Source organism: Herpailurus yagouaroundi, unplaced genomic scaffold (assembly GCF_014898765.1).
Source record: "Herpailurus yagouaroundi ecotype Mexico unplaced genomic scaffold, PumYag 187, whole genome shotgun sequence".
Classification (NCBI taxonomy): domain Eukaryota; kingdom Metazoa; phylum Chordata; class Mammalia; order Carnivora; family Felidae; genus Herpailurus; species Herpailurus yagouaroundi.
This window is the reverse complement of record NW_024412418.1, coordinates 24062870-24088824: the sequence shown is the minus strand read 5'-3', so window position 1 is coordinate 24088824 and position 25955 is coordinate 24062870. Positions and strand designations below refer to the sequence as shown.

Here is a 25955-nt window from a genome sequence, read left to right as displayed (position 1 = left end):
GAGCATGCAGTTTACAAAAGCTTATTTGAACAATTTAAGCTTAATCTTACTATGATAAACATAAACACAAATAAACACAGAGTATGAAAGAACACCATACAAATTGTTGGTTTTACTGGTATCACAATGTCGTTTTAATACAAGCTAAATAGAAACACAATTGTTAGATATCCAGTCACCTATCCTGTGAAACAATATGCCAAGATCTACCTTGAAGCACTTATAAAAATGAAAATGTATAAAACGTCTTCCTCAATTAACTCTAAGGACAACATATACAAATGCAAAAACATGAACTTGTTAATAATCACATCAAATGTTGAGCTGCTGCCTGAGCAGTAAAAAAAACTATTCTAATTTTAAAATTAAATAGCTCCAGGTAAAAGCATGCAATTTCCCATATCTGCTATCTTTGTATTCTGCACAGAGTTCCAAGGCAAAGATTGTTTCTGGCTTTCTGAACCACCAGAGACGATGACCTGTGTGGCTGACTTATTACAGGCCTTTTAGTCTTCTTTCCTGATAGGTCCTTAGCTTCTTTGGAAGGAGGCATATGAATGGGTCTCCATGGAATTGGGTTATAAAAGGCTGGTTCTGGATAAGAATTTCCACTGTAAAAATCTAAAATTATTAAAAAGTCAGAACAAAACAAGAAAAAACTTCTTAAGATCAAAGAAACTACTTATTTTTAAATTCCTAGAAAAATGTTACAGTATCAAAAGGGCAAAAATATCACTGAGAAGCCAACTTAATCCATTTAAAACTTGAACTCTAAAATATTTTCAAACAAGTAACATTTTTCAAATACAGTAAGTACTGCAGTAAAAATTAAAATATAAATGATAATTCTAGAAGTCCAAAGAGTGTTCTTAAAATCTATATAAATAAAACCTCACATAAAAATTTTACTAGGAAATCCCTTTGTGAACCCTTAAATTGAACAAAATCTTCATTTTCTTACCTCAGTCTGGGAAACCACTGATTCTGTACTAGTTTTCCCTAGTCAGATACTAAACTTTAGAGAGAGAGAAAAAAAAAGTATATTGCAATAGTGCATATTTAGCTAAAGTGAACAAAACTCTTATTCATAATGACTGAAATTCTACATTACTATCACTCAAATTGATCAGATTTCATAATATCACTAAAATTTTGCTTATTAAAAGCAGTAGAGCATTTGCAGACAAAAGTTTATTTGAACAAAACTCATTTAAATTGCAAAAAATTTAATAAAATAATCCATTATTTTAGCAAATAACTTCCAGTAAATATGTATATTCCCACCTAAAGTTTTCACTTTCCCATCCAATCCTTCGGTCAAAACCACCGCTTATTACTATTTTTTTTCAGACAGGAAAAGAAGAAAAAAGAGCAGACCATGCCCGGTGCCTACTAGCTGTAATGGATGACTTCTATGACATGTGGGAGAGGCCTGAACCCTGACAGCAGGAATGTGTCGTTCAGACACTGGCAACCCACTTTGACTGCAGAGATATGTCAACACACACTTCACCGAGATGGTCAAAACAAAGTCTGGAATATGTTCTATTGTGTGAACAGAACAGAATGGGAGTATTTTTTAATAATAAATCACTTAAACAAGTGAAGGCAGCTGTCAGCAAGGCCTGAGCTTCCAACATGAGGCACAAAGAAAAACATGCAGCGCCATTTCCAACAAGGGCAGGCCCGAAGGCCCACCGGGTTTGTGTCGGGGTCGTACGCCGCGCAGTACTCCGCCCTGCAAAACAAATGTGCCCGAGACGCTGCAAGTTCTGCCTCAGGGAGGATTACAGGAAGGGGAGGAAAAAAAGGCCCCTTAAATGCATCCTCCTTAAGGCTTCAAAAGCCAAAAACATAAGAAAGTTTCAATGTGTTTCTTAATGTTACAAATCATTACTTTTGCAACTACTGCCTTTAAAATATACCTGATTTATAGAGAATGACAATAAATTTATTGTATCTCTATAGGAACACAGTGTGTTATAATCTTCCAGAAAATAGTAATTTGAAAGAAAAATGATTTTTACACATTTCTATTTCTGTCAAAAGGAAACATAATGTATAATATTTGCTCCTGCAAGCCATATTTATGTAAGCCACATAACATTAAAACCAACCTGTAAGTTTTCCGTTGGCATAACCATAGCCCTTTGCAGCTGGACGAGGTTTATTTTTTGCATTTTCCAACCATTCCTTAAACTTTTTCTCTGCTATTTCCTTTTTTTCCTGTAACTCAGCTTGCCGTTGTTTTTCTTTTTCCTTAAAATGACAAGACCAAAGAATCTGTAGTGATATTCTATAACTAAAAATTCTATTCAAATTGCACGGACTCTTTTCCCCAGTAGCTCCCCACCCCAATGGCTTACTGATCATAAATACTAAGTCATATTTATATAATTTGAGAGCAAAATTTAACATGGTCAGGGACACGATCTAAAGATGGCTGCCTCTAAACAACAGTAAGACGTCAAACCCAAGAAGAAAAAAGCAATTTTCTGGTTTGTTTTTTTTTTAACGTTTATTTACTTTTGAGAGAGAGAGAGAGAGAGAGAGAGAGAGGCAGGGAGGGGCAGAGAGAGAGGGAATCCCAAGCAGGCTCTGTGCTGTCAGCACAGAGCTGGACACAGGGCTCAAACTCAGGAACTGTGAAACCATGACCTGAGCGAAACCAAGAGTCGGATGTTTAACAACTGAGCCACTCAGGTGCGCCAACAATTTGTTGTTTTAAAATAGAACAGTAATTAATAAAATGTAATAAGGCTTTCATAAAAACACATTAAAAATATTTAAAACATAAACAATGATAAAGTTTGAACTAGACTGAAAATATACCAACAGGCTTATTAATATTTGTCAACCTAACAAAACCACAATTCATATTCATTTCTGAAACTTACACATAGTATAAATAAGTAGGGATAGCTTCATATATTTATTTTATGCTAAGATGGTACCAATTTTCTATAAGAAACTTAAAAAAATTTTTTTTACTAAATTAAAAAAATTTTTTTAATTTATTTTTGAGACAGAGAGAAACAGCGTGAGCAGGGGAGGGGCAGAGAGAGAGAGGGGGACACAGAATCTGAAGCAGGCTCCAGGCTCTGAGCTGTCAACACAGAGCCCGGTGCGGGGCTCAAATCCACCGTGAGACTGCAAGATCATAACCGAGTGGAAGTCGGACACTTAACTGACTGAGCCACCCGAGAGCATCCCCTCCGTGAGAAACTTTTTATACAATATAGTTGGCATGTATGAACACCAAAGCCATACATCTCAACTGGTCACTTTAATAAAAATACCTTTTCTTTCTTCTTCTTCTCACATTCTTCAGCATTTTTTTTCTTCAACCATTCCTGATATTTTTCTTTTGCCTTTTCTTGCAAATGTTCTTTCTCCATCTCCTTTGCTGCTTTTTCCTCCATTTCTTTATTAATTTTTTGTTCCCTTTCTTTTTTTTTCTTAAATAAAAATGAAGGAGTTTTAATTGGAATATTTATAATTATGCTCATACAAGCAATGAGTGTTATAAGAAGTAATCTTTTAAACTTCAGTTATTTCTTAAAATAGGTGGAAACATAGCGACCGACACAATGTGGCTTATTGAAAATATGTAACATACCTGCTCAATTTTAGTCTACCAACTGGGCTGTAAGTTTCATGATAACAGTAACAAAGACCTTGCTCATGAAAGTAAACTCAGAGCCTGTGACAGTACTAAGTAAACAGTAGGTATTCAATACAGATATATTGATAGTGAACTGAAATTACAACCTGTTAGACTATCCTGAATTTTGTATGTTTTAATAAATGTTGACCTTCACTCTAAAATAGGAGCGATATACCTACATTTCTTGGACAGTTTGCCAATATGAACACTTAGATAAAATCTTCTCCATCAGTGAGTTACAGAAAACAAAAAAATAACATTTTGGACCATTAGATACTGCTATAAGGGTACATACAGACAATCTCTAGCTATACAATTCTTGTAAGTCTTACACAGATCAGACGTTGGCCAACAATGGTCCCCAAGCCAAATATGGTCCACTAGCCACCTATATTTGTAAATAAAGTCTTATTGAAATGGAGCCATACGAATTTATTTATATATTTGTTGTCTATGGCTACTTTTGTACCACAACAGCAAAGTTGAATGGCTACAACAGAGTGTATGGCCTGCAAAGCCTAAACTATTTATCTGGCTCTTTACAGAAAAAAACTGGACTATAACTCAATGTTTTTTTCTTTTTCATTCAGAATACAATTTACCAACACAGTCACATTCTAAATAAGCCAATGACATGGCTAGCTCTCTTTATCAAAGGTGTAGAAAACAACATGCAAGGCATAAGTATATGCAATACAGATGCCAGATGCTTCACCCTTCACGGAGCAAAGAAATATGGGCTAAGAAACAACATTCTTCCACTGAAAGCATCTTGTAGAATACTTTAATATAAGCAATTCAATTAACACCCAAGTAACAAACATCAGTTACATACAATATATGTCCAGTCCTATGCAGGAAAAGCAAGTCTTAAAAATCAAAGCCTGAGTCATTCCCCAAGTTGCTAAGTGTACTTCTGTCTTGCTGGCCAGATGATAGCTCCAAAAAGGAATCCTTTCCTGCAATACTGGATTTTAACTACTCTACTGTCAGAAAAGCTATGAGATTGAAAAGGATCTTGTAGCATATCTGGCTCACTGATGCATGAGACTTTTCCACAACTCATCAACGAGGAGTCACCCAGTCCCTACATTGTCTTCAATTATAACAGCTAACATTTACTGAGTGCTGACTCTTCCTGTTACTTTTCTATATACTTTCTACGTTTGTACTATGTCAATTCTTATGACCACAATATGAGGTGAGCACTATTATGATCTTACCTTACAAATGGGAAATGAAGGCACAAAGAGGTTAAGCCATGTGCCTAAGGTCACACAGATAAGTGGCAGATCACAGATCATACAGACACAGAGATGAATGAATGTTAAAAACAATTTTATGTCAATTAATTCCACTTAAATGAAATGTCAAATTCCTTAAAATATTCCATTTTCCAAAACTGATTCAAAAAGAAAAGAAAGGATCTGAATAACCTTCTATCTGTAAAAACAATTCGGAATTTAAAACTTTCCCACAAAGAAAACTCCAGCCTTGAATAGCTTCACTGCCGGATTCCATCACACATTTAGGAAGAAATAATACCAATCACCACGTGAATTATTTTGGAAAACAGAAAAAAAAAGTATAAATATTCAAACTCATTTTAAGAGCCCAGTAGTACTCTGATATCAAAACCAGACATGGAAGTCATTAACATACTATCAGGAATAAGCAAAATAACTGTTCTCATCACCAAAACCATGAAATTCTTAGGGATACATTTAACAAAACGTGTAATACCACTGTACCTTGAAAACTAAAAAAAAAAAGTCACTGACAGAAATTAAAGATGACGTAAATAGAAAGAAAAATCATGTTTACAGATTTAAAATTTGATATTACTAAGATGTCAATTTCCTCCAAAATGATCTATATTTTTAACGTAATCCCAACTGTGGCAGGCCTTATTAAAGCAAACATGATCAGAGAAATTCTAAATTGTATATGGAAAGATGCAGAGTAACTAAAACAATTTTGTAGAAGAAAAAATGGAGGATTTACACTCTCTGATTAAAAGAATTATAAACTCAAGAATTATAGAGCTTCAGTAATAGGCTTGGGTGGTAATGGCACAGGATTCGATCAATGGGAGAGAATAGAGTCCAGAAATAGACCTATGCTTAGACGGTTAATTGATCTTAAACAAAAGTGCCAAGGTAATTAAATAGGGAAAAGATTATCTTTTCAACGAATAGTGTTAGAGCAATTTAGCATCCATATGCAAAAAAAAAAAAAAAAAAAAAGAAAAAAAAATCCCTGATGCTTAATTCTTACCACACATTAAAAGTAACTTAAAATATAGATAAAAGCTAAAGTTATACAACTTCCCGAAGAAAACAATGGAGGACATTTTTACCCCCTTGGTGTTAGGCAAATGTTTCTTAAACAGGACACAAAAATGACAAGCTATAAAAAAATAAAATATCAACTTTATGAAAATTTAAAACTTCCCTTTAAAAAATACCACTGAGGGGGCGCCTGGGTGGCGCAGTCGGTTAAGCGTCCGACTTCAGCCAGGTCACGATCTCGCGGTCCGTGAGTTCGAGCCCCGCGTCGGGCTCTGGGCTGATGGCTCAGAGCCTGGAGCCTGTTTCCGATTCTGTGTCTCCCTCTCTCTCTGCCCCTCCCCCGTTCATGCTCTGTCTCTCTCTGTCCCAAAAATAACTAAACGTTGAAAAAAAAAATTAAAAAAAAAAAATACCACTGAGGAAAATTAAATGGGAAGAAATATTTGCTATATCTATATATCTATATATAGATATATATGAATGAATTAAAGGAATATATAAATAATTCTTACAATTTATGAATAAGACATACAATCCTTCCACAAAATGGGCAAAAATTTAAGCACAACACAAGACAAAAACAGGACAAGAGATGTAGAAATGGTTGGTAGTGTTATAGACTGAATTGTGTCCCCCAAAATTCTATGTTGAAGCCTTAACCCTCAAAGTGACTGTATTTGGAGATAGGACCTTTAAAGAGGTAATGAAGGTGATTAAAGTCATAAGGATAGGGTCCTAATCCAGTAGGGCTGATGTCCTTATAAGAGGAGAAAGAGACATCAGGGATATTCATGCAGAGAAAAGGGAATGTAATGGTGTGGAGACAAGACATCCATCTTGCAAACCAGGAGAAACCAAACCTTACTGATAACCTTCATTTTAGACCAGCCTCCAGAACGATAAGAAAATAAATTTCTGTCATTTGAGCTTACCCAGCCTGTGGTATTTTGTTATGGCGGCCCTAGGAGACTAATACAATAAGCTTATGAAAAGATGCTAAATTTCAGATCTCAGGGAGAGGAAAACAATGACACCCCACTACACATGCACCAGAATGACTTAAAATGAAAAAGACTGACAATATAAACCTTGGTAAGGATGTGGCACAGCTAGAACTTTTATACAATAGTCATAAAAAATGTAAAATGATACAAGCATATTTAAAAAGTTTGGCGGGGCGCCTGGGTGGCGCAGTCGGTTAAGCGTCCGACTTCAGCCAGGTCACGATCTCGCGGTCCGTGAGTTCGAGCCCCGCGTCAGGCTCTGGGCTGATGGCTCAGATCCTGGAGCCTGTTTCCGATTCTGTGTCTCCCTCTCTCTCTGCCCCTCCCCCGTTCATGCTCTGTCTCTCTCTGTCCCAAAAATAAATAAACGTTGAAAAAAAAAATTAAAAAAAAAAAAAAAAGTTTGGCAATTTCTTTTAAACACATACTTACCATACAACCTAGCAATTCAGTTCCTGAGCAGTTACCCAAGAAATGAAAACAAATGTCCACAGAAAGACTTGTACAGGGGCACCTTGGGTGGCTCAATCAGTTAAGTGTCCAACTCTTGTTTTGGCTCAGATACTGATCTCATGGTTTGTGAGTTCAAGCCCCATATTGCACTCTGTGCTGATAGCATGGAGTCTGCTTGGGATTCTCTCTCTCTGCCCCTTCCCCACTTGGGCTCTCTCTCTCTCAAAATAAATAAACTTAAAAAAAATTGTACATAAGTCATCAGAGAATTTTATTCATAATACCCCAAAATCGGAAATAACCCAATTTCCCATCAACTAGCAAATGGATGGACAATTTGTGAAATTACATAGAATATAATACTTATTGTTGAAAAAAAAGGCAAAATCAATACCAGGAAATTTTAAAAACAAAAGAGGCCCAATGCAAAAGAATATATATTCTATTATTCGATTTATATGAAATTCTAGAAAAGGTAAATCTAATCCAAAGGCACAGCAGGGAGACTAATGGTTTCCTTGGAGCTGAGGCCCACTGTGGGTGGAGATCAGAGGCTGACTACAAAAGGGCGCAAGGGAACTTTTGGGAGTGATGGAAATGTTCTATGTGCCGACTATGGCACTGTTTATCCAGGTATACAAGTTTGTCAAGTCTCATCAAAATTAAGAAAGGTGTATCTTATTGTATGTAAATTATAGTTCAATGATGTTTCTTTTAAAACATCATAAAGACTTTCTGTAGAATTTATGCCAGAGAAGAAAGAATGGAATGCCTTTAGTTGTTAGCAAAAGAACAGAGCAGGCACTCAGAGATGGACTAAGAGAGAGCAGCCCGTTACTAAGCGGCTTCAGGTTTTCTGGCACTCCAGTTCTATACCACACAGAGCACAATAATAAATCTTCCCTTTTTCAGGACAGGGCCCTGAGAGAACCTTTGTTTTTTGTAACTAAAGGAAACTAACAAAATAACTGGTTACTTAAAGTTTCTGAAGTTCTATTTTGGTTCCTCTAGTAGTATCTGCCACAGTGTAAAAGTATTCAGTGCATGAATAACAGTGTTATCAATCATCTGCTTTATTGATCCGAATTAATTTTTTACATTGAAATATCAGTTCCATGTCTTAAGAGTTAAAAGTAATTTTATTTTTAATCTTTTTAAAACAATGAAGGTAAATAAAGCCCTTTTACAAAATATGTGATAACATGCTGTAAAAAAAAATAAATCTAAAAATATGAATTAGTATGGCCACACAAATTTAAGAGTACCAGATGAGATAAGCCATTTATTTGAAAAGGACTTAACAATTTACAGTCATATTAGAAGAAACCAACTTTGCTAATGGATACATAAATTCTTTTTGTCTGATTACTTGATAGAACACAGTGAAAATGACTTAGAGAAAATTACACCACAGATATAGCTAAAATGTGAATGAAGCTAGAGGCAGTGGGGGACCACACACCATGAAATGTAAACAGAGGAGAAAAAAGCTAGATGCCAGACGGGAAGAGAAGAACCAGGAGAGCAGTCTTTACAAACAGAGGTAAATCTAACTAAGACTGAACTAGGAAATCTGACAGGTCTGAAAGAAAAAAAAAAATTAGAGTAATCAATTATTCCTTCATTTGTACAAGAATTCTGCAGAATAAATAAATTTAATTTCTCAGGGCTCATTTCTGAACTATTCTCATACTTATGGACTCTTGCTTTCAATAATTGGTGATTTATGTCAGGACAAGCCATTTCCCTTCAAAAGAAAAAAAATTTTTTTCTCAAATAACTGGATTAGATCTACTGACACTAATTAAAATAGAGAATATATCATCTCTCAGCGGTATCTTACATTCTCAGAAAAACAACAACTATGTTTGATTGGCATGGTAAAATGAGCTTAATGGAGCTAAAAGATAAGAGAAGCTTTTAGAGGAGAGAGAACACTATTCTGTACATGTAAAACGGTTTTGTTTTATAGCCAAAAACTTCACAAAATTATCACCCAGAGCTTGCAAATAGTCACACAGACTTAAAGAATTCTTTCTTGTTATATTATGGAATGAAGCAACTTAAAAATAATAACAACTTACTTCTGAAGATCAAATATGTTTATGGTTACAACACACACACGTCCAGCCAATTTCCTTCTTATAATATCTGGATGAAGAAAGCTATGTCATCTTCAACTTACTGAAATTATTGGTTAGGTACTCTTATTAATTCCATTGAGCATTAGATTCAATAATAGTTAAGGACAACTAGAATGAAAAATTTAAAACTCTGTCCAGTAACTTAAATATTTGACTAAATTCATAAAATTGGATCAAATAAGAAAAGCAGTACCGTTCTAAATATGTAAAAATCACAATAGGAAACAAACAAAAGATAAGTATTTTCAAAATGTCTAATTTATGAGCCAATATAAGAATGTATTAAAACTGAAAGATAGCAGATGAACATAGGGGAAGGGGGAAAAAAAAGAGAGAGGGAAGCAAACCATAAGACTCTTTTTTTTTTTTAATTTTTTTTTTTAATGTTTATTTATTTTTGAGGCAGAGAGAGAGCATGAACAGGGAAGGGTCAGAGAGAGAGGGAGACACAGAATCTGAAACAGGCTCCGGGCTCCGAGCTGTCAGCACAGAGCCTGACGCGGGGCTCGAACTCACGGACCGCAAGATCATGACCTGGGCTGAAGTTGGACGCTCAACCGACTGAGCCACCCAGCCGCCCCATAAGACTCTTAACTATAGAGAACAAACAGGGTTGATGAAGGGGAGGAGGGGGGGATGGGCTAGATGGGTGATGGGTACTAAGGAGGGCATTTGTTGTGATGAGCACTGGGTGATGTATGTAAGTGATGAGTCACTAAATTCCACTCCTGAAACCAATATTACCCTATATATTAACTAACTAGAATTTAAATAAAAATTTGAAACAAAAAATAATAAAATAAAACTGAAAGATAATAGATTTACTCATACATTCCAGTAAAAAATGCTTTCTATATTACAAAGAATGATGCTAGATCTTATACTGGATTAAAAAGTTATAATGTAAAAAATAATTCCTATCCTTAAGAGTCTTAAAATTATAAGGAAGTGAAGATATATGCATAATACAAAATAGCAACAAAATATATAGATAATGCAAGGCAGTGTATGACAAAGTGATATAAATTGAACAAGGATTCAGAGAGGGAAAGAGTTTCTATTTCAAGCATGTAATCAGTGAGTGATTCATGCAGGAAATACTTCAAGTTGGATAATAAAGGGAAAGGTAGGGTGGAGGATATGATGAGATTCCATGTTGATGAAGTATAATATAAAAAAATAAGGAAGTAAGAAACAGAATGGAAGTGTTCTCAAAACTTCTCATGACTACATATCCCTGGTGGGGAGCACAGTCCATTGAGATTTCCTTGAAATCTGTTGTGTATATTAAACACAATATAAAAGTTATATTCCACCTCATTAAATATCTATGCTTGCTTTAATATGAAAATAACACTCTTCCTCTCAAAAATTTCCAGTAAAACTAATACTCTAAGAAGATGGGCCACGATAATCTTATGTGTGCTCCCAGAAGAATGCTAGTAAGAAACAACAGCACAGAAGGAAGGGAGCCACAGGAGGAAGATACCGCTCAGAGAGCAGAGAGTAGAAGATCTTTCACCAGCCAGGCTACAATTGTGAAAACATTATTCAGAGGTCAGTAGGGAATCATAAAAAATATATTTTGAATTGGGGAATGACGTTTGCCTTTTTAGCAAGATCAGTCTGGCAAAGACACAGAGGTTGTATTCATTCACTCAACAAACATTTTCGGGTATCTATTATGTGCCAGGCACTGATCTAGCTGCTAGAGAACTGAAGAAAAGAGGCAAAAATCTCTGGTCTGATGGAGTTCACATCCAGTGTGGGGAAATAAACAGTAAATAAGTTGAAAGATACAACAGGACCAGATAGGAAGAGATCACAAACAGGAGAGTAGGGACTACACAGGAAAGGTGGGGTGAGGGGGGGGTCACACACAAATGAATATAATTCTGATTATGCTGACGTGGCTGAGCTGACAGCAGTACTCATAACAGAAATCAAAGGAGAATGGGCACAAATGGGTTGTTTTAGATTTGCAGGCTTAGAGCTGCCTGCCAACCGAACAGATGGAAACCCAAGACTCCAGCATGTCAGGCCTAGAGATACAGACTTCATGACTACCTGAAGCAAGACACAAGGAAGCCACAGGAGGGAAAAAGGGAGAGAAGCAGAGAACAAAGGGTAGAAGACAGAGACTTAGCAAATGTCCATGAAGATAGAGGAAAAAAAATCAGGTCAGAGAAGAAAGAAACTGAGAGAAAATAACAAAAAGCTAGGTTATGAGGAGTAATGAAAAGAAAAAGACTTTGCAAAAAGAGCGGTCAGTATGTGGGTGTGCATTTTCTTTTTCTCCCTACCTGTTCATTCTTCTTCTGAACCCATTCCTTGTGCTTTTCTTCAGCAATTGCCTTTCTTTTTTCACGCTCTTCCATTTCTTTTCTTTTTTCTAGCTGTTGATTTAATTCCTACAGATTTTTATTCAAACAAAGGCAACATTTAATAAAAGTACTTGAATCGCATATTAAAAGCAAGTCTGACATTAACCAAATTAAACAAGAACATAATTTCCTTTATAGAAAGTACACCATTAGTGACAATAACTTACTTCAGTAACTAGTCTATGATGAAAAGAAAGCATTGGTAAAAACTATAAGTCATTTTTTAGAAATGCAAATAATTGCTTGGCAGCAAAACACTAGGTTCTTAGACTAAACTTCAGCTAAATTACCCTCATTGAAATCAACTTTCCCACACATAAATTTTGGCATCACTGTATGCTATTGGCAGAAGCTCAAGAGAATTGCAACTTTTTTAGCTATAAAAAGCTTCTAGATTCTTAATGCAGATAAAGGACAGGAGTTAAATAATCCCTAAATTAAAATTTTAATTCAGAGTTAACCAAAAGAAGAAATGTAGAGAAGTGATTCAATTTTCTTGAAGAAAAAAAAGAATCCAGATTTTTCTTCACTGATTTTATAGCTGCTGGAGTGTAAAACAAAACCACATTCATATCCCAGATTATTTAACTGCCTTGCTGTCACTCGAATCTACACGTTTGGGCATTTCCTCAGGAGAAAGAATGTAGAAGGTATGGCCAAATAAAACTTCGAGCTGAATGCCACCACTCTGTCACTCATCAGTTAAATTACTGCATTAGTTGAGAATGCTGTTCAAACTAGACTCCTAGGACTCAACTGCCATAATTACTGGTTATTTTTCTTCTCCCTCCTTAGATACTAATAATCAGATACTTTTATATCTCTTTCATTGGACCTCAGTCCTCCTCCCCAGCCTTCCCTTTCCCAAAGACCTACCTACCTGAGCGTGGGTGCTAGTGGGAGGGCCAATTTTTCAACTGTCAGACAATTCCAGTGTGATACATGAAATGAAGATAAAACTTGACACCAAGAACATACCTTTTGGACTTTAGAACAACTGGTCGCAGGACACCTGTCTTCCATGACCTCTCATCCTAAAATTCTGCTGCATAGAAAATAGCTGCCCTCACTCGTTCAGAAAGTCTTCCAACTTTTCAACACTATACACCCCTCACCACCCCAAAAGTAAAATATCCATCTTGGTTTTAAAGGGATTCTTCATTACCTCTACAGATGCTATGCCTTGATTATTCACCTAATACTTTTTTTACGCAGTGCCTACTATAAAGACAGCAAGAACGAAGATACAGATGAAATTCCAGACGTCTCCAATCTTATGTGAATCTACATATGAAAGCATTAAAGCACCATATTGTGAGGGGCTGTGTTTAACAGTTCAGGAAGTGGAAAGGAAGGGAGGGGAAGAGGAGAGAACCAGTGTGAACCACGGTAGTTGGAAATGAGTACCATAAGAGGGTCAGTGAGGAGATGGTTTGACAAGGGCGGGGCAGACTAGAAAATCAGAGCGTCGTACTAACTAGATAGCAAAAGGTCTTTCGAGACAGGCACAGTAAATTGAACACTACAAAGCAGGAATACATGGGAAAGGGAATGATTCTGAACCCTTCAAGTTTGCAGACTGCATTTGAAGGGAGGACAACTACTTTGAGGGAGCTGACTGGGAGGCTGCCACAGTGTAGGAGTAGTGAGGGGAAGAAGGTCTGAGAAGAAGTGTGTGTGTGTGACTGCTAGATACAGATCTGACAACCACATATCCAAAATTTTCCAAAATACTCTTATTTTATTTTTAAGGAAAGTAGTCATTTAAACATACAACTAATAATATGATTGATTATATTTATGTACCCTTTTAAGATTCTTCACGTAACTATACTAAAAACTCAGAGAAAAAAGCAGACTTATTCTTCACAAATTTTAGTTGATGTAAGAATTAAAGATGAAGGGTCAAAAGTACCTATAACTGACAAAATGCTGTAACTGACTCAAACAGTGCTCTACTGTCAGGATGTCTGTTCAAGTCATTGGCTACCCCAGAATACACATCCCTTTCTGAGACACAATCCCCTCTCCCCAACAAACACACAGGCGGCCCCTCTCAGAATTCCCAGCCTGACAGCCTCCACCTGTTTACCACCAGGCCATGCCTTTTCCAGACACAGCCAGCATCCTCTCCAACACAGACCCTAGGATGTCTTTTGAGAGACCACTGAGTTTCAACAGAATTATAGTTATTTTCCCACAGAGTGAACACTGGATTATGGAAAACCAAAATCCAAAAAGGATCCTAAATGTATATTTTTATTTCAATAGCTTTTGCTGACTTTCGAAGAACTTTTGATCACTGAAGGTAGGAATCAGGAAAAGTTACAGTTTTGAGTTTCATCAACTCTAAATATATCCTGCCCTATTTCTTTATTAAAGGCTAATGAATGAAATGGCCATAGGCAAATGGGGAAAAAAAAGAAAAAAGCACCTGGATTATTCACACACTAGATCATTTTTATAATTTAGAACAGATTGTATTAAAATGTTAAAGCAAATGTTAAAAATTAGAATTAACTAAAGGTTATAAAGAATTTAGGACAGTCTAAGTAAGTTTTTTAAATAATAAAAATTTAAATATAAAATGTATATGATCTATAATACCAATATGCTAGTTTTTCATCATACTAATGTTCAACATTTACTATATTTATCACTCAACATTAGTTACAAATATAACCAATTTTATAAGCACCATATGTTGATGGATTAAAGAAATTTCTTTTTAATTTTTAAAAAAATTTTAAGGGTGCCTGGGTGGCTCAGTTGGTTGAGCATCTGACTCTTCATTTCCACTCCGGTCATGATCTCACAGTTCACGGTTTGAGCCCCACATCAGGCTCTGCACTCAGCATAGAGATCGCTTAACATTCTCTGTCTCCCTCTCTCTCTGCCCCTCATCTGCATGTGTACTCGCTCTCTTTTTCTCAAAAATAAACATTAAAAAAATAATAAAAAATTTTTAATTTTTTTAAAATAGTTTTTTAATTTAGTCTTAGAGACATGTCTGAAACAAATGCCTGTCTAAAAATCTGTTGCTAAAATGAAATTTAGGAGAAGAGATGATTTTTTAATGACCCAATTATCCTTTAAATTTTCCTTTAAGTTTTCAAGGAAAAAAACAAGACCGGTAGGGTAAGTTCAAAATTAAATACTAAGTCTGACCCATTCATTTCTACAATACACCTTGATATTATGGAAAAAACACTTAAGAAATTGGAAGCTGAAAGAACAAGGACCCAGTCTCAGCTTTGCCAGGAACTGAAACATTGGCAAAGTTACTTTCTGGTTCTCAACAAGAATCTGAAATGAATTGTTCCTTATGACTAATAATCTGTGCTTTTAATGGTACGACTTGTAAACAAATTAGAGAATGCAATAAAGTAGGACAGAAAAATAAGAAAAGCATCACTTAGAAAATAAAACAAGGAATAGGGCGCCTGGATGGCTCGGCCGGCGGAGCATGTGACCCTTGATCTCAGGGATGTGAGTTTGAGCCTCATGTTGGATGTAGAGATTCCTCAAAAAATAGAATCTTTGAAAAAAAGAAAAACAAAACAAAGCAAGGAAAAGGTGTGAAAATAAATGTGAATATCACAAGAACGTAAAATAAACTTATAAAGTGAGTAGTGGGCCTATATGTTTTTATACCGTTCACATGAGTGATACACTAAGATTCATGCTAAAATATTTTAATTGGTTTAGAGTTAATGATGTAACCATAAGAAACTTCAAAGCACTAAATACATGAAGAGATTTTAATCTTTCAACTAAGCATACCTTGCTACCTGCTTAATCATTGTGGTAGGGACTTTATACTCATTATTTTCATTTGTTCTCAAAACAAATCTTCAGGATTTATTATTATCATCTGTTTTAAAACATAATAACAACTAACTTTCATTGAATGCTTCCTATATACTAGGGTATCTCCTTATGTTCACTTGGGTCCTCATAACAACACTATGAGGTCAATATTATTCTCCCTCTTTTATTGATAAAGAAATTGAGGCAGAGCGAGGTTAAGGATATGCCCAAGACCTAAGTTTTTAATCCAGAAAGTACAGCTCAAGAATTTATGCTTTTAACCACACTATTATTGCCTCTCTAACATCTGGTTTACAGATAAAGAAACTGGGACTCAGAGAAATTGGGTAACTCTGCCAAGGTCACAGTTAGAATGGCAAAACTAAAATTTTAGGCTTGTTCTATGTGACTCCAAAGTTCAGGCTCCCTTTTGAATTTTTTGTAATTTAATTGACTTCTTTTACAGAGTATGCTGACTCTGAAATAACTTGAAGGGATTCCTCCTTTCCTTAATGTAATAAGTGAATCTCTAGGTTGGAGATAAAGCTAAATACCATAAACTGAACTCCACTTTACCAATGGCTCACTAGATCAGTGTTTTCCAAACTGAGTCTAAAACCAATCTGTGGGTTTAGGGGCGCCTGGGTGGCGCAGTCGGTTAAGCGTCCGACTTCAGCCAGGTCACAATCTCGCGGTCCGGGAGTTCGAGCCCCGCGTCAGGCTCTGGGCTGATGGCTCAGAGCCTGGAGCCTGTTTCCGATTCTGTGTCTCCCTCTCTCTCTGCCCCTCCCCCGTTCATGCTCTGTCTCTCTCTGTCCCAAAAATAAAATAAACGTTGAAAAAAAAAAATAAATAAATAAATAAAAATAAAAAAAAAAATAAAACCAATCTGTGGGTTTTAAAAACAAAAAATAAAGGGGTGCCTGAGTGGCTCAGTCAGTTAAGCATCTGACTCTTAGTTTTGGCTCAGGTCATGATCTCACAGTTCATGAGATGGAGCCCCATGCTGGGCTCTGCGCTGACAGCACGGAGCCTGCTTGGTACTCTCTCTCTGCCCCTTCCCTACTCACGCTCTAAATAAATAAATAAAGAAGGAAGGAAGGAAGGAAGGAAGGAAGGAAGGAAGGAAGGAAGGAAGGAAGGAAGGAAAGAAGGAAGGAAGGAAAGAAGGAAGGAAGGAAGGAAGGACAGAATACCAGATTTTGCACAAAATCAAGACATCGTTTCAGATACGTATATGTATACATTTGTGTATGACATGAAGCAAAGTATATTTCTCACCAGGAACAAATATTTTGAAAGCTACTGCACTGAATAATGGAATTAGAAATGTTAAAATTTGAGGCTAAAACTCTGGGGTCTCAAGAAATCACATTAATTCTGAAAATAAATGAAAAAGCTTTAGAAAGGCCACAAATAGCAATGTTATCAGTAACAATACCAATACAACAATACCAGTCACCATATTCTGTCTCATTTAAACCTCACAAAAATCCTGTGACATAGGTATTATTTTTATTCCTATCATACAGATAGGAAATTGAAGCGAAAAAGTTTAAACAAGCCCACCTGGCATCAAATATTAAGATCTTTCTCAAGTCCCATGCCCTTCTAAGAGGAAACAAGTACTACTATGCACTTCTCCAGGAATAAATTTGTGTTTTACAAACATCATGCAACAGGGACACAGCAGAATACACTGGTTTCTACAATCATTGAATCATGCCACGACCCCTGAATATGTGACTGCCTACACAGTTCAAAATCCATCACAGAAATAACTAGTGACAAAACTGATATGGAAAATTTATTACAAGAAGATCATGGACAGCAATGCTTTAGATCCAGGGATTTTTATGGCAACATAGTTACTAATAGATTACATTTAAATATATGACAATAGTGAACCAGTTAATTATATTCTAGTATATATCTAATACAGTTAAAATACATTTTAATAATCTTAGCCAACCATTTAGAAATGATGTCATAAACACATTCAATTATACAGAAATATATTAACAATATGACAGGTGGAAAAAAGGTTACAAAAGAGTTTGATGCTGTTTCATTAGAAATAAGACATACCCCTTACCACTCAGATCTACTTGGTTTCTAGGTTCAGATAGGGAGAATCCAGATAGTGAATAACTAACTACAGGATGCCAAATCCTCCAAATCCTCCAAATCCTCCAAATTCGTTGCTAGGTTCTCAGCAGCAAATACGAAGAGTTCAAAGGATTCATGTGAAAATGTATCTCACGCTATTTTAGGAGTTTGGAGAGTGAGAGTTCAGAGAGAATCACAAACACAGAAATGCCCACAAGTGAGGCAGCGAGGCACAGAGAAACTGAAAAACCCTGAAAGCCCAGCAGATTCCCGTCTCCCCCCACACACTCACCCTAGGCCAAATACTCTGAGTGATGGGGGGGTAGGTTTCTGCCTCTATTTCAATTTTGGTTTCTCTTTTTTCTTAAAAATTTTACCAAATAAATGCAGTTGCATTTACTTTAGTTAAATGTATATATGGTGAAGCTCCATTTTATATGTCTTAATATACACACTTGTAGTTTGTTTTTTTTTTAATTTACACTGCAGAAAATCTGGAAGGCTATGTGCAATAATATTAACATTGGTTATGTTTAGGTGGTAAAATTAGAGATTTTCATGTTCTTCATTATACTTAGCTGTATTTTCCAAATGTTCTTATGATGAATGTATTATTTCTACAAGTAGAGAGATTAAAGCGGAAATAGCAAACTGATACAAAGAAATGGAAAAATTTTGTTTTGAGGGATAATATTAACATTTTACTTGTGACAGCAGCTCTAATTTGTGAACTCATAGATTCAGCAAAAAGGATACTGTCTAATTTACCTCCAGAGCCTTCTGTTGCAGACGGTCACGTTCTTCTTTTTCTTTGCCAACAAACCACACTTCCCATGGTGTCAGGCGGCTTTCGGGTAGGCACACCTGTTTCTGTTCTTGGTTATCTTCTGACCCAACCACACTGCTACAAGAGAGAGGACACTATAGCATCTGTATTCAAACGTCTTTGGCTTAACAGTCAAAATCACTGAAACTACACAGCAAAAGCAGTATAATATATACTAAATGTATTTATAATACTGTGATTTTTATAAATACATACATATGAATTTAATTATATATAAACATACACTTGAAAAATCATGAATAGGAAGTCCAATATTGGAATTAGTTATCTATCAAACTGCTTTTGAATTCATCACCTAAAATCACATTATTTAAAAACCCATTGGGATAACTATACCAATCCATTTGGCTCAATGACAACTTTTTTTTTTTTTTTTTTTATTCTTAAAAATCTCTCTTGGGACACCTGGGTGGCTCGGTCGGTTAAACGTCCGACTGCCTCAGGTCATGATCTCGTGGTTCATGGGTTTGAGGCCTGCATCAGGCTCTGTACTAACAGCTCAGAGCCTGGAGCCTGCTTCGGATTCTGTGTCTCCCTCTTTCTCTTCCCCTCCCCTATTCATGCTATGTCCCTCCCTCTCTCAAAAATAAATAAACATAAAAAAAAAAAAAATCTCTCATCTGGACAACTAATTACAACAAATGATCCTAATCAGATCCTGGAGCAGACTTTCCCCTTTTCCTTCCTTAAATAGTCCCAGGGGGGTAGGGGTGGGGGTGAGACTATGTGTGTATACACACATACACTCAGAATGATAAAGCAAATGTGTTAACAATTAAGGATTTTGGGGGCGCCTGGGTGGCTCAATCAGTTAAGCGTCTGACTTCAGCTCAGGTCATGGTCTCATGGTTCGTGGGTTCCAGCCCCGTGTCAGACTCTGTGCTGACAGCTCAGAGTCTGGAGCCTGCTTCAGATTCTGTGTCTCCCTCTCTCTCTATCCCTCCCTCATGCTTTGTCTCTCAAAATAAACAAAAAAGGTTTTTTGTTTTTTTTTTTAATTAAGGATTTTGGGTGAAGGGTAAACAGAATTTTGTTTTCTTTAAGATTTTAAAGTAATCTCTACACCCAAAGTAGGACTCAAACTTGCAACCCAAGATCAAGTCCCGTGTTCTACCAAGTGAGCCAGCCAGTTGCCCCAGAAATTCTCAACTTTTCTGTTAAAGTTACCAAAAAATATATATGGTTCTTATATTCTTTAATGTTCTGGTTGACTCCTTTCTGCCATTCTTCAGACAGGGTGTTTATGACTCCCCAGTTTAGTGACCTCCATCTCCACTTTGCACCTTTGTCAGTCTGTCTCTTTTTAGGTACATGGAAAAATAAGTACTCATTCATGCTCAAGAGAAGAGGGGAGGGGAGGAGAAATACTGGGCCTCAGCCAGATACACAAGCCTCATAAAACTTAGCAAAAGCGGAACCATTAGGACCCAAGGAGAGAAAGGTTGTTCAGGACCCAAGGCAGCTCTAAAGACTAGGTGTTTATAGACTCAGTGCCTCTGTCTCTTTAACATTCCTGCTTCAGGCAACCAACTGCCTTGCCCACTGCTCTGCACAACTTCTTCTACCTCACAGCTTCGGCTTACTCATTTTTTTTCCTGCTATTCATTCATCCATGTCCTCATGCAATTTGTATTCTGGCAGGAAAGAGACACTGTTGATGTGTTCTTTATTTCTCATATGAGCGTTTCCTTCTCCGTCTTGAAAAAACACCTCATCGGCACCCACAGTTTCAACTACCACCAGGTGCGGATGGTGCCCACATCAGTCATCCCAGGCCAGATCTTTCTCCTGAGCTACAGACGTATTTCCAACCATCTGACAGACAGCTCCACCTAAATATCAATCAGCGGCAAACACGTCTAATCCTCTTCTACCCTCTCCACTGAGAAAAACTTTACTTCTCTTAAAATCCTACCTCAGTGAAGAGGACCAAGAGCCACCCAGCCAGCCACGCCAGACACCCAGACCTGTGTTCCTCCTCCTGTTCCCTGTCCACATTAGTGCCCCCACCACCCAAACCTACGCCATTACCTAGTCATGTCTCTTCTGCTTCTTTCAATTTTCTCAAGCCGTTTTCCTCTTTCCCAACCTTACCACCACGGGGTGGACACAGCTGGCCTTTCTGCCTCCGTTTCAAACCATTTTCCACAACTCTGGACAGATTCAGCCTTCAAATGCGATCATGTCACTCCCTACCTCAAGGGTCTTCTGTGGCTCCTGCCCACAGGATGAAATCCAAACTCTACAGCCTGACACCCACGGATTGGCTCCCACCTGTCTTCCCAGCCTCTTTTGCCAATGGCTGCTCTGGACCCTACCAGTCTTGTCGCACTGAAGCAGACTGATGAATGCGCCATGCCCCTGTGCTCCGCAGTTTTGTCTAAAACTGAAATACCTCCACCTCCCCAGGGCGAGCCATGCAAGAGCTTGGTTTGGAAATACAACGTCTGGGATGAATCTCTACCTGCTTCCTCCTAGCTAAGTACATTTCTGAACCTACTGAATCCTCTGTTCTCATCCAGCACATGGACATGAGAGCAGAGGCTCCCTCACAGGTGCTACTGCATGAGACAATCTATGCTACGGCGCTTAACACAGATTCTGGGCACTCAGTGAGCATTTGGTGGGTGTCATTTTGTAGGAGGAGGAGTTCGGCTAATCCTACTATCCCTTCAAGATTCAACTCAGGGGGGGCCATGGGTGACTCTGTCGGTTGAGCGTCTGGACTCTTGATTTTGGCTTAGGTCATGATCTCTGGGTTCGTGGGATGGAGTGCTGTGTCTGCTCCCACACTGGCAGTACAGAGTCTGCTTGGGAGTCTCTCTCCCTCTCTCGCTTTCTGCCCCTCCCCCTCTCGCCCTATCTGTCTCTCTCAAAATAAATGAATAAACATTAAAAAAAAAAAAAACATTCAATTCAGGCATTAATCTTTATTCCCTCATAGTAAAACTGCAAAATATCTGGACTAAGTGCCTTGGGCTGTCTGTCACTTGTCCATCTCTGCCATAGGCTATGAATTCCCTACAAACAGAAAGCATGTTTTAACTCATTTTTTATTTCAAGAGTCTAGCTTAGGGCCTAGAATACAGTAAGGTCCTAAGAAATATTTGTTGAAAGGGTGAGATCAGTGTTTTTCTTAAAAAAAAAAAAAAAAAAAAGACACTTTAAATATTAAATGTCTTGCCTTAACATTTTTAACAAATGATATCATATACACTACAAAATGTACAGCATACACACTACACCTCTACCCATAATCAAAAGAGGCTTAATAAGCAGCTTTTTACAACTAAGACATTTATTTATTAAGGCATGGTTTTCCTAATGCACAGAGTGATATAAAAACCAGGATAAAGGTGAATAAATAGAAGGCCCAAGGCATATGATGAAAGACTCCAGGAAAATACTTCTCAGTATCTTTTCTGAAGTCAACTGTGAGCTTCATCTCAGTCCCGTCCAACACGCTCGAAGCCATCCTCTAAGTACGGCTCTATGAACACCTAAAATACCCAGAGCTCATCTCACCATGCGCACCTGATGCCTCAGTCTATCCCTGTGGCAGATGAACAATGGGCACAAGGCATACAATCCCACACAGCTCTGGGTGTACTCCCTGGTCCATGGAGAGAATGCCCACTGCTGGAACGGGGCTGGGACTATGGCTCGGGCTGCCTGCTCTCCTCATCACCTCACCCCCAAACTGTCCAGGGCACCAACTGAAGGTTGGAGGTAGGGAGGACAAATGAGGAAATTTTGTAAACACTTACTTTCCTGAAAGGAAATGCTAGGTTTTCTGAAGCATTTGAAGACAGCCACTGTATCTACATGTTCTCTAGGAGTGGGAATTAGGCATTCATTCAGCACATTTATTGAACACCTAATAGGCATCTGCCACTTGCTACCCACAAGGCCTGGCAAGTTGTGTATTCCTTCCAGGCCATATCCTACCTATTCCCTTTGGTTCATAGGGAATGAGCTGTGATATGGCAGCGATAAGGAGGGAAGCCTTAGTCCTGGGATGCTACCAGCTTGTTTGGGCTTTGGCTAAAGTGAGACATAAAACATGTCTGGCTCCTCTCCTGAGCTCCACTTGATTAGGGCTCTGACTCCTGGAAGCTAACACAAGGTCTCAGTAGCTGCTCTGTGGTTTTGATAACCATCGCTCCTCCATAGGTTGCTAAACTGTGTCGACACTGCTCAGCCTTGTTGGTTAGACTCAGAAGGTAGTTTCCAAAGCCTTAAAATTATTTCAAAAATCCTTGGGACCAACTCAATCCTGAAGAATGCCTATGATGACCCACATGAGAATGGACTCCCAAAACTCTATCATCAAGAACCACTATCAGGTTGATCAGAGGCCTGTTTCTTGTTGTTACAACCAGTCTGGACAAGTGGCTTGCTTGGTTACTCTTACTGACCTCCATTCCCCCAATGTACTTACTTTTACTTTCTCACTGCTGTGACTGTGTATAGCAGTCATCTCATATGGTTCCATATTCCATCCACGCATTCTGGGTATGACGGCCTTACCCTCAAGCGGGCTACCTTGCTGCTTACACATGAAGCATACGTTCTCTGGCCTGTATTTCTGAGATCTCCCGTATTGTGCCTTACACAGCTTGATAATCAGAAACTTGTGAGTGTTTTCTAAAGATGATGCACGAGCCTACTCCAGAAGGAACCTGCATTACTCAGCCTGTCTCAGAAAGTTATTCCTGCAGGGATAGGCCCTTTGTTCTTGTTTCTATACAGCTCATAATAACAGGCATGTCGCATAGGGAAGACAGAACCTGATTGGTATACCTCAGTGCTAGGCCTGGCTCTGCTAATAGCTAGGTGGGTGCTTCTGAATCCCACTTTGTACTTGTATCCTGAGCCACAGTTTTGTTATCTGTAAAATGAGTACAATAAATTCATGTAGGCTTTAATTTCGTGAGAGTAGAGGCCATGTCTATCTTGTTTATGGTCCCCTGTATCTAGATTAGTATGTGGCACAAACTAGATGTTTGTTGAGTAATTGTAGAAATTAAAAAAAAAAAAAAAAAAAAAGGTGATTTTAATAATCTCTTTGGTTCTAGCACGGACTCAGTGATTTCTATTCTGTTGGGTGAGTGGTCAGACCAGACCCAGCCTTGTCTGTGGATGCGGGGATGGGCATTGCTAATCTATGTTTCAGCTCCTCATTTATGGCCCCCAAAGCAATACTGCTTTACTACAACCTCCTTCACTGGCAATCAGATCTTTTTCAAAATAACCCCAGGTACTACCAAGGCGCAGGAAACCATTTTGGTGTTAAGGGTTTGAACAAGAGTTCTGGTGTCCACAATCTGACTTGTGAATATTCAGGAAACTCCTGAAATGGTGGAAAATTTTGTGTTTTTGAGACTGCGTACGTTTTTCTGCACAGGGACTGTAGCGATCATATTCTCAGTTAAAGAGATTTAGAATCCTAGAAAATCTGCAGGCATGTGTGAGAACTGGCCCACAACTCTACGTGCAAACAGCAGCGGCACCTCAGAATGCCGGGGCCTGCACGGCCCCGGCCCCGAGGCGGGCGCCAGGAGGGTGTCTGGCCGCCAGAAGAAGGCGCTTGCAAGGGTCTAGGGGATCTTGAGAGGGGCAGTACCGGCCCGTAGCCCAGGGTTTACCTGACGCACCCCTGTAACTCCACTCCTCTCAGGTTCGCCACCTTAGCTTCTAAATCCTGAGCATCTTCCTCCACGTCCTCCTCATCCTCCCCGTCGCCATCGTCGTAGTCAAACGGGAAGCTCTGGTGGCCAAGGGGAGACAACAGTGACATGGTGGAATTGCTGCAGCTCAGCGGCGGCGACGGCGAGCAGACTGTCACCGTCTCCGGCCCCTGCCCCGGGGCGCCCGCCATGAGGTCGGAGAAGGGGCCGGAGGAAGGCCGAGACCTGGACCTGCAGCCGGCCGAGGAAGCCGGCGAAGCAGCCCCCAACAGCCCGGCCGCCCACATCGGGCCCGCCAAGTTCAAACCGGCAGAGTGGCGGCGGGGACGTGCTCTCCCAGCAGGCCCCGCGCGCGCCGGGCCGGCCTATCCCGGCGGGCGCAGACCTCGCGTTGCCATGGCGACGCGTGGAGGCCGCGAGGGCTTTGTCCCCGCCTGCGGAGCGCGGCTTGCTGCGCCAGGGCCTCCCTCTGCCCGCCGCTGACGGCGTGCGGGGCGCGTCCCTCGTTTGCTGTTCATGTAGTACAAGAAATGTGCTGTCACTGAGCGAGGCAGAGCAAGAGGCGGAAGCCAAAACTACCGCCGTATACTTAACAGGTCAGGGTTTTAAGGATCAGTCATTTCTTGCCGCACACAGCCATATTTTATGGGGAGAGGAGAGCGAACTTTATCCAAGTTTCCAAGTGTATCCAAGCATGCTCTTTGAGGGCAATCTTCCGTTGTTTTGGGTAGCACCTCGTTTGCCTGACATCTTAAGGTAACTAGTGTGTCGGTGCATGTGAATTTTGAGGTCTTTTTGAAGCTTCTAATTTACAAGGGGCTGTGCTAAGCACTAAAGATAGAGTAAAAGCCCTGCCTTCACACGTTCCTCATTCTTTTGTGGTGTAGAATCATCGTATTAAAATATTATGTGATCTGCATTTTATGATTTTTTTGGTGAGACCTCGGAAGGAGCACTGTCCTTTTCAGGTACTGGGAATAGGGATGACGGTAGCAAGGAAGAAGTGGTAGACAATAAACCTGGATGCTTTGTTCATGCTGACAAAACTGTGCACACTTGTAAATAAATATGGCTTTGGTCCAGCTCATGATGCATATTACTAGTAGAAATATCAGACTGAAAAGTGACAAAGGCTAAGACAGCACACAAAATTTGTTACTGACCAAAGAGTAATAGAAAATTTTTGATGAAATTTAGATCTGCAAAATTTGACACATGAGAATGAGGTACGGCAGAAATAATAGCAACCAAGGGCAATTCACAAGGCAGTAGCTATAATTAGTAAAGTATGACATGGTTGAAACTATTTTAGTGGAATGCTAATTTTTGTTAATTTTGTTAAAATTTTCAGTAAAAACAATGAAAATGGCAGAAAATTAGATCAATTTAACTGTGTAATATAGTCAATCAAGAAATAAAATGGGCTTAGTGGAGTTTACATTCTGTACTTCTTGAGTTACTTCTGTTATTCAATATTGGCAGATCTGGTTAAGACTTTTATGAGAACCTCCCTAGAATCAGTAACAGCATTAAAAGGCCTCGGGCCACTTCAGGGC

General features: G+C 38.6%; 1 protein-coding gene across 7 annotated transcripts; it reads right to left on the bottom strand.

Annotated features, from left to right (window-relative positions):
• Nucleotides 1-84: 84 nt before the first annotated feature.
• Nucleotides 85-24734, bottom strand: CCDC34 (coiled-coil domain containing 34). Of its 7 annotated transcripts, XM_040495580.1 has the most exons (6): nt 24358-24734; nt 18631-18766; nt 11863-11970; nt 2118-2259; nt 962-1015; nt 512-621 (listed from the first exon to the last, which is right to left on the bottom strand). In XM_040495580.1, exons 1-5 carry the CDS (start codon nt 24684-24686, stop codon nt 1011-1013), a joined length of 720 nt encoding a protein of 239 aa, XP_040351514.1. In that variant the 5' UTR covers nt 24687-24734; the 3' UTR covers nt 512-621; nt 962-1010. The 7 variants fall into 7 exon arrangements, with proteins under 7 accessions (XP_040351509.1, XP_040351510.1, XP_040351512.1 ...); XM_040495575.1 differs by lacking the exon at nt 962-1015 and having other exon boundaries at nt 85-621; XM_040495576.1 differs by lacking the exon at nt 962-1015 and having other exon boundaries at nt 85-621; nt 18631-18763.
• Between the last annotated feature and the right edge of the window lie 1221 nt (nt 24735-25955).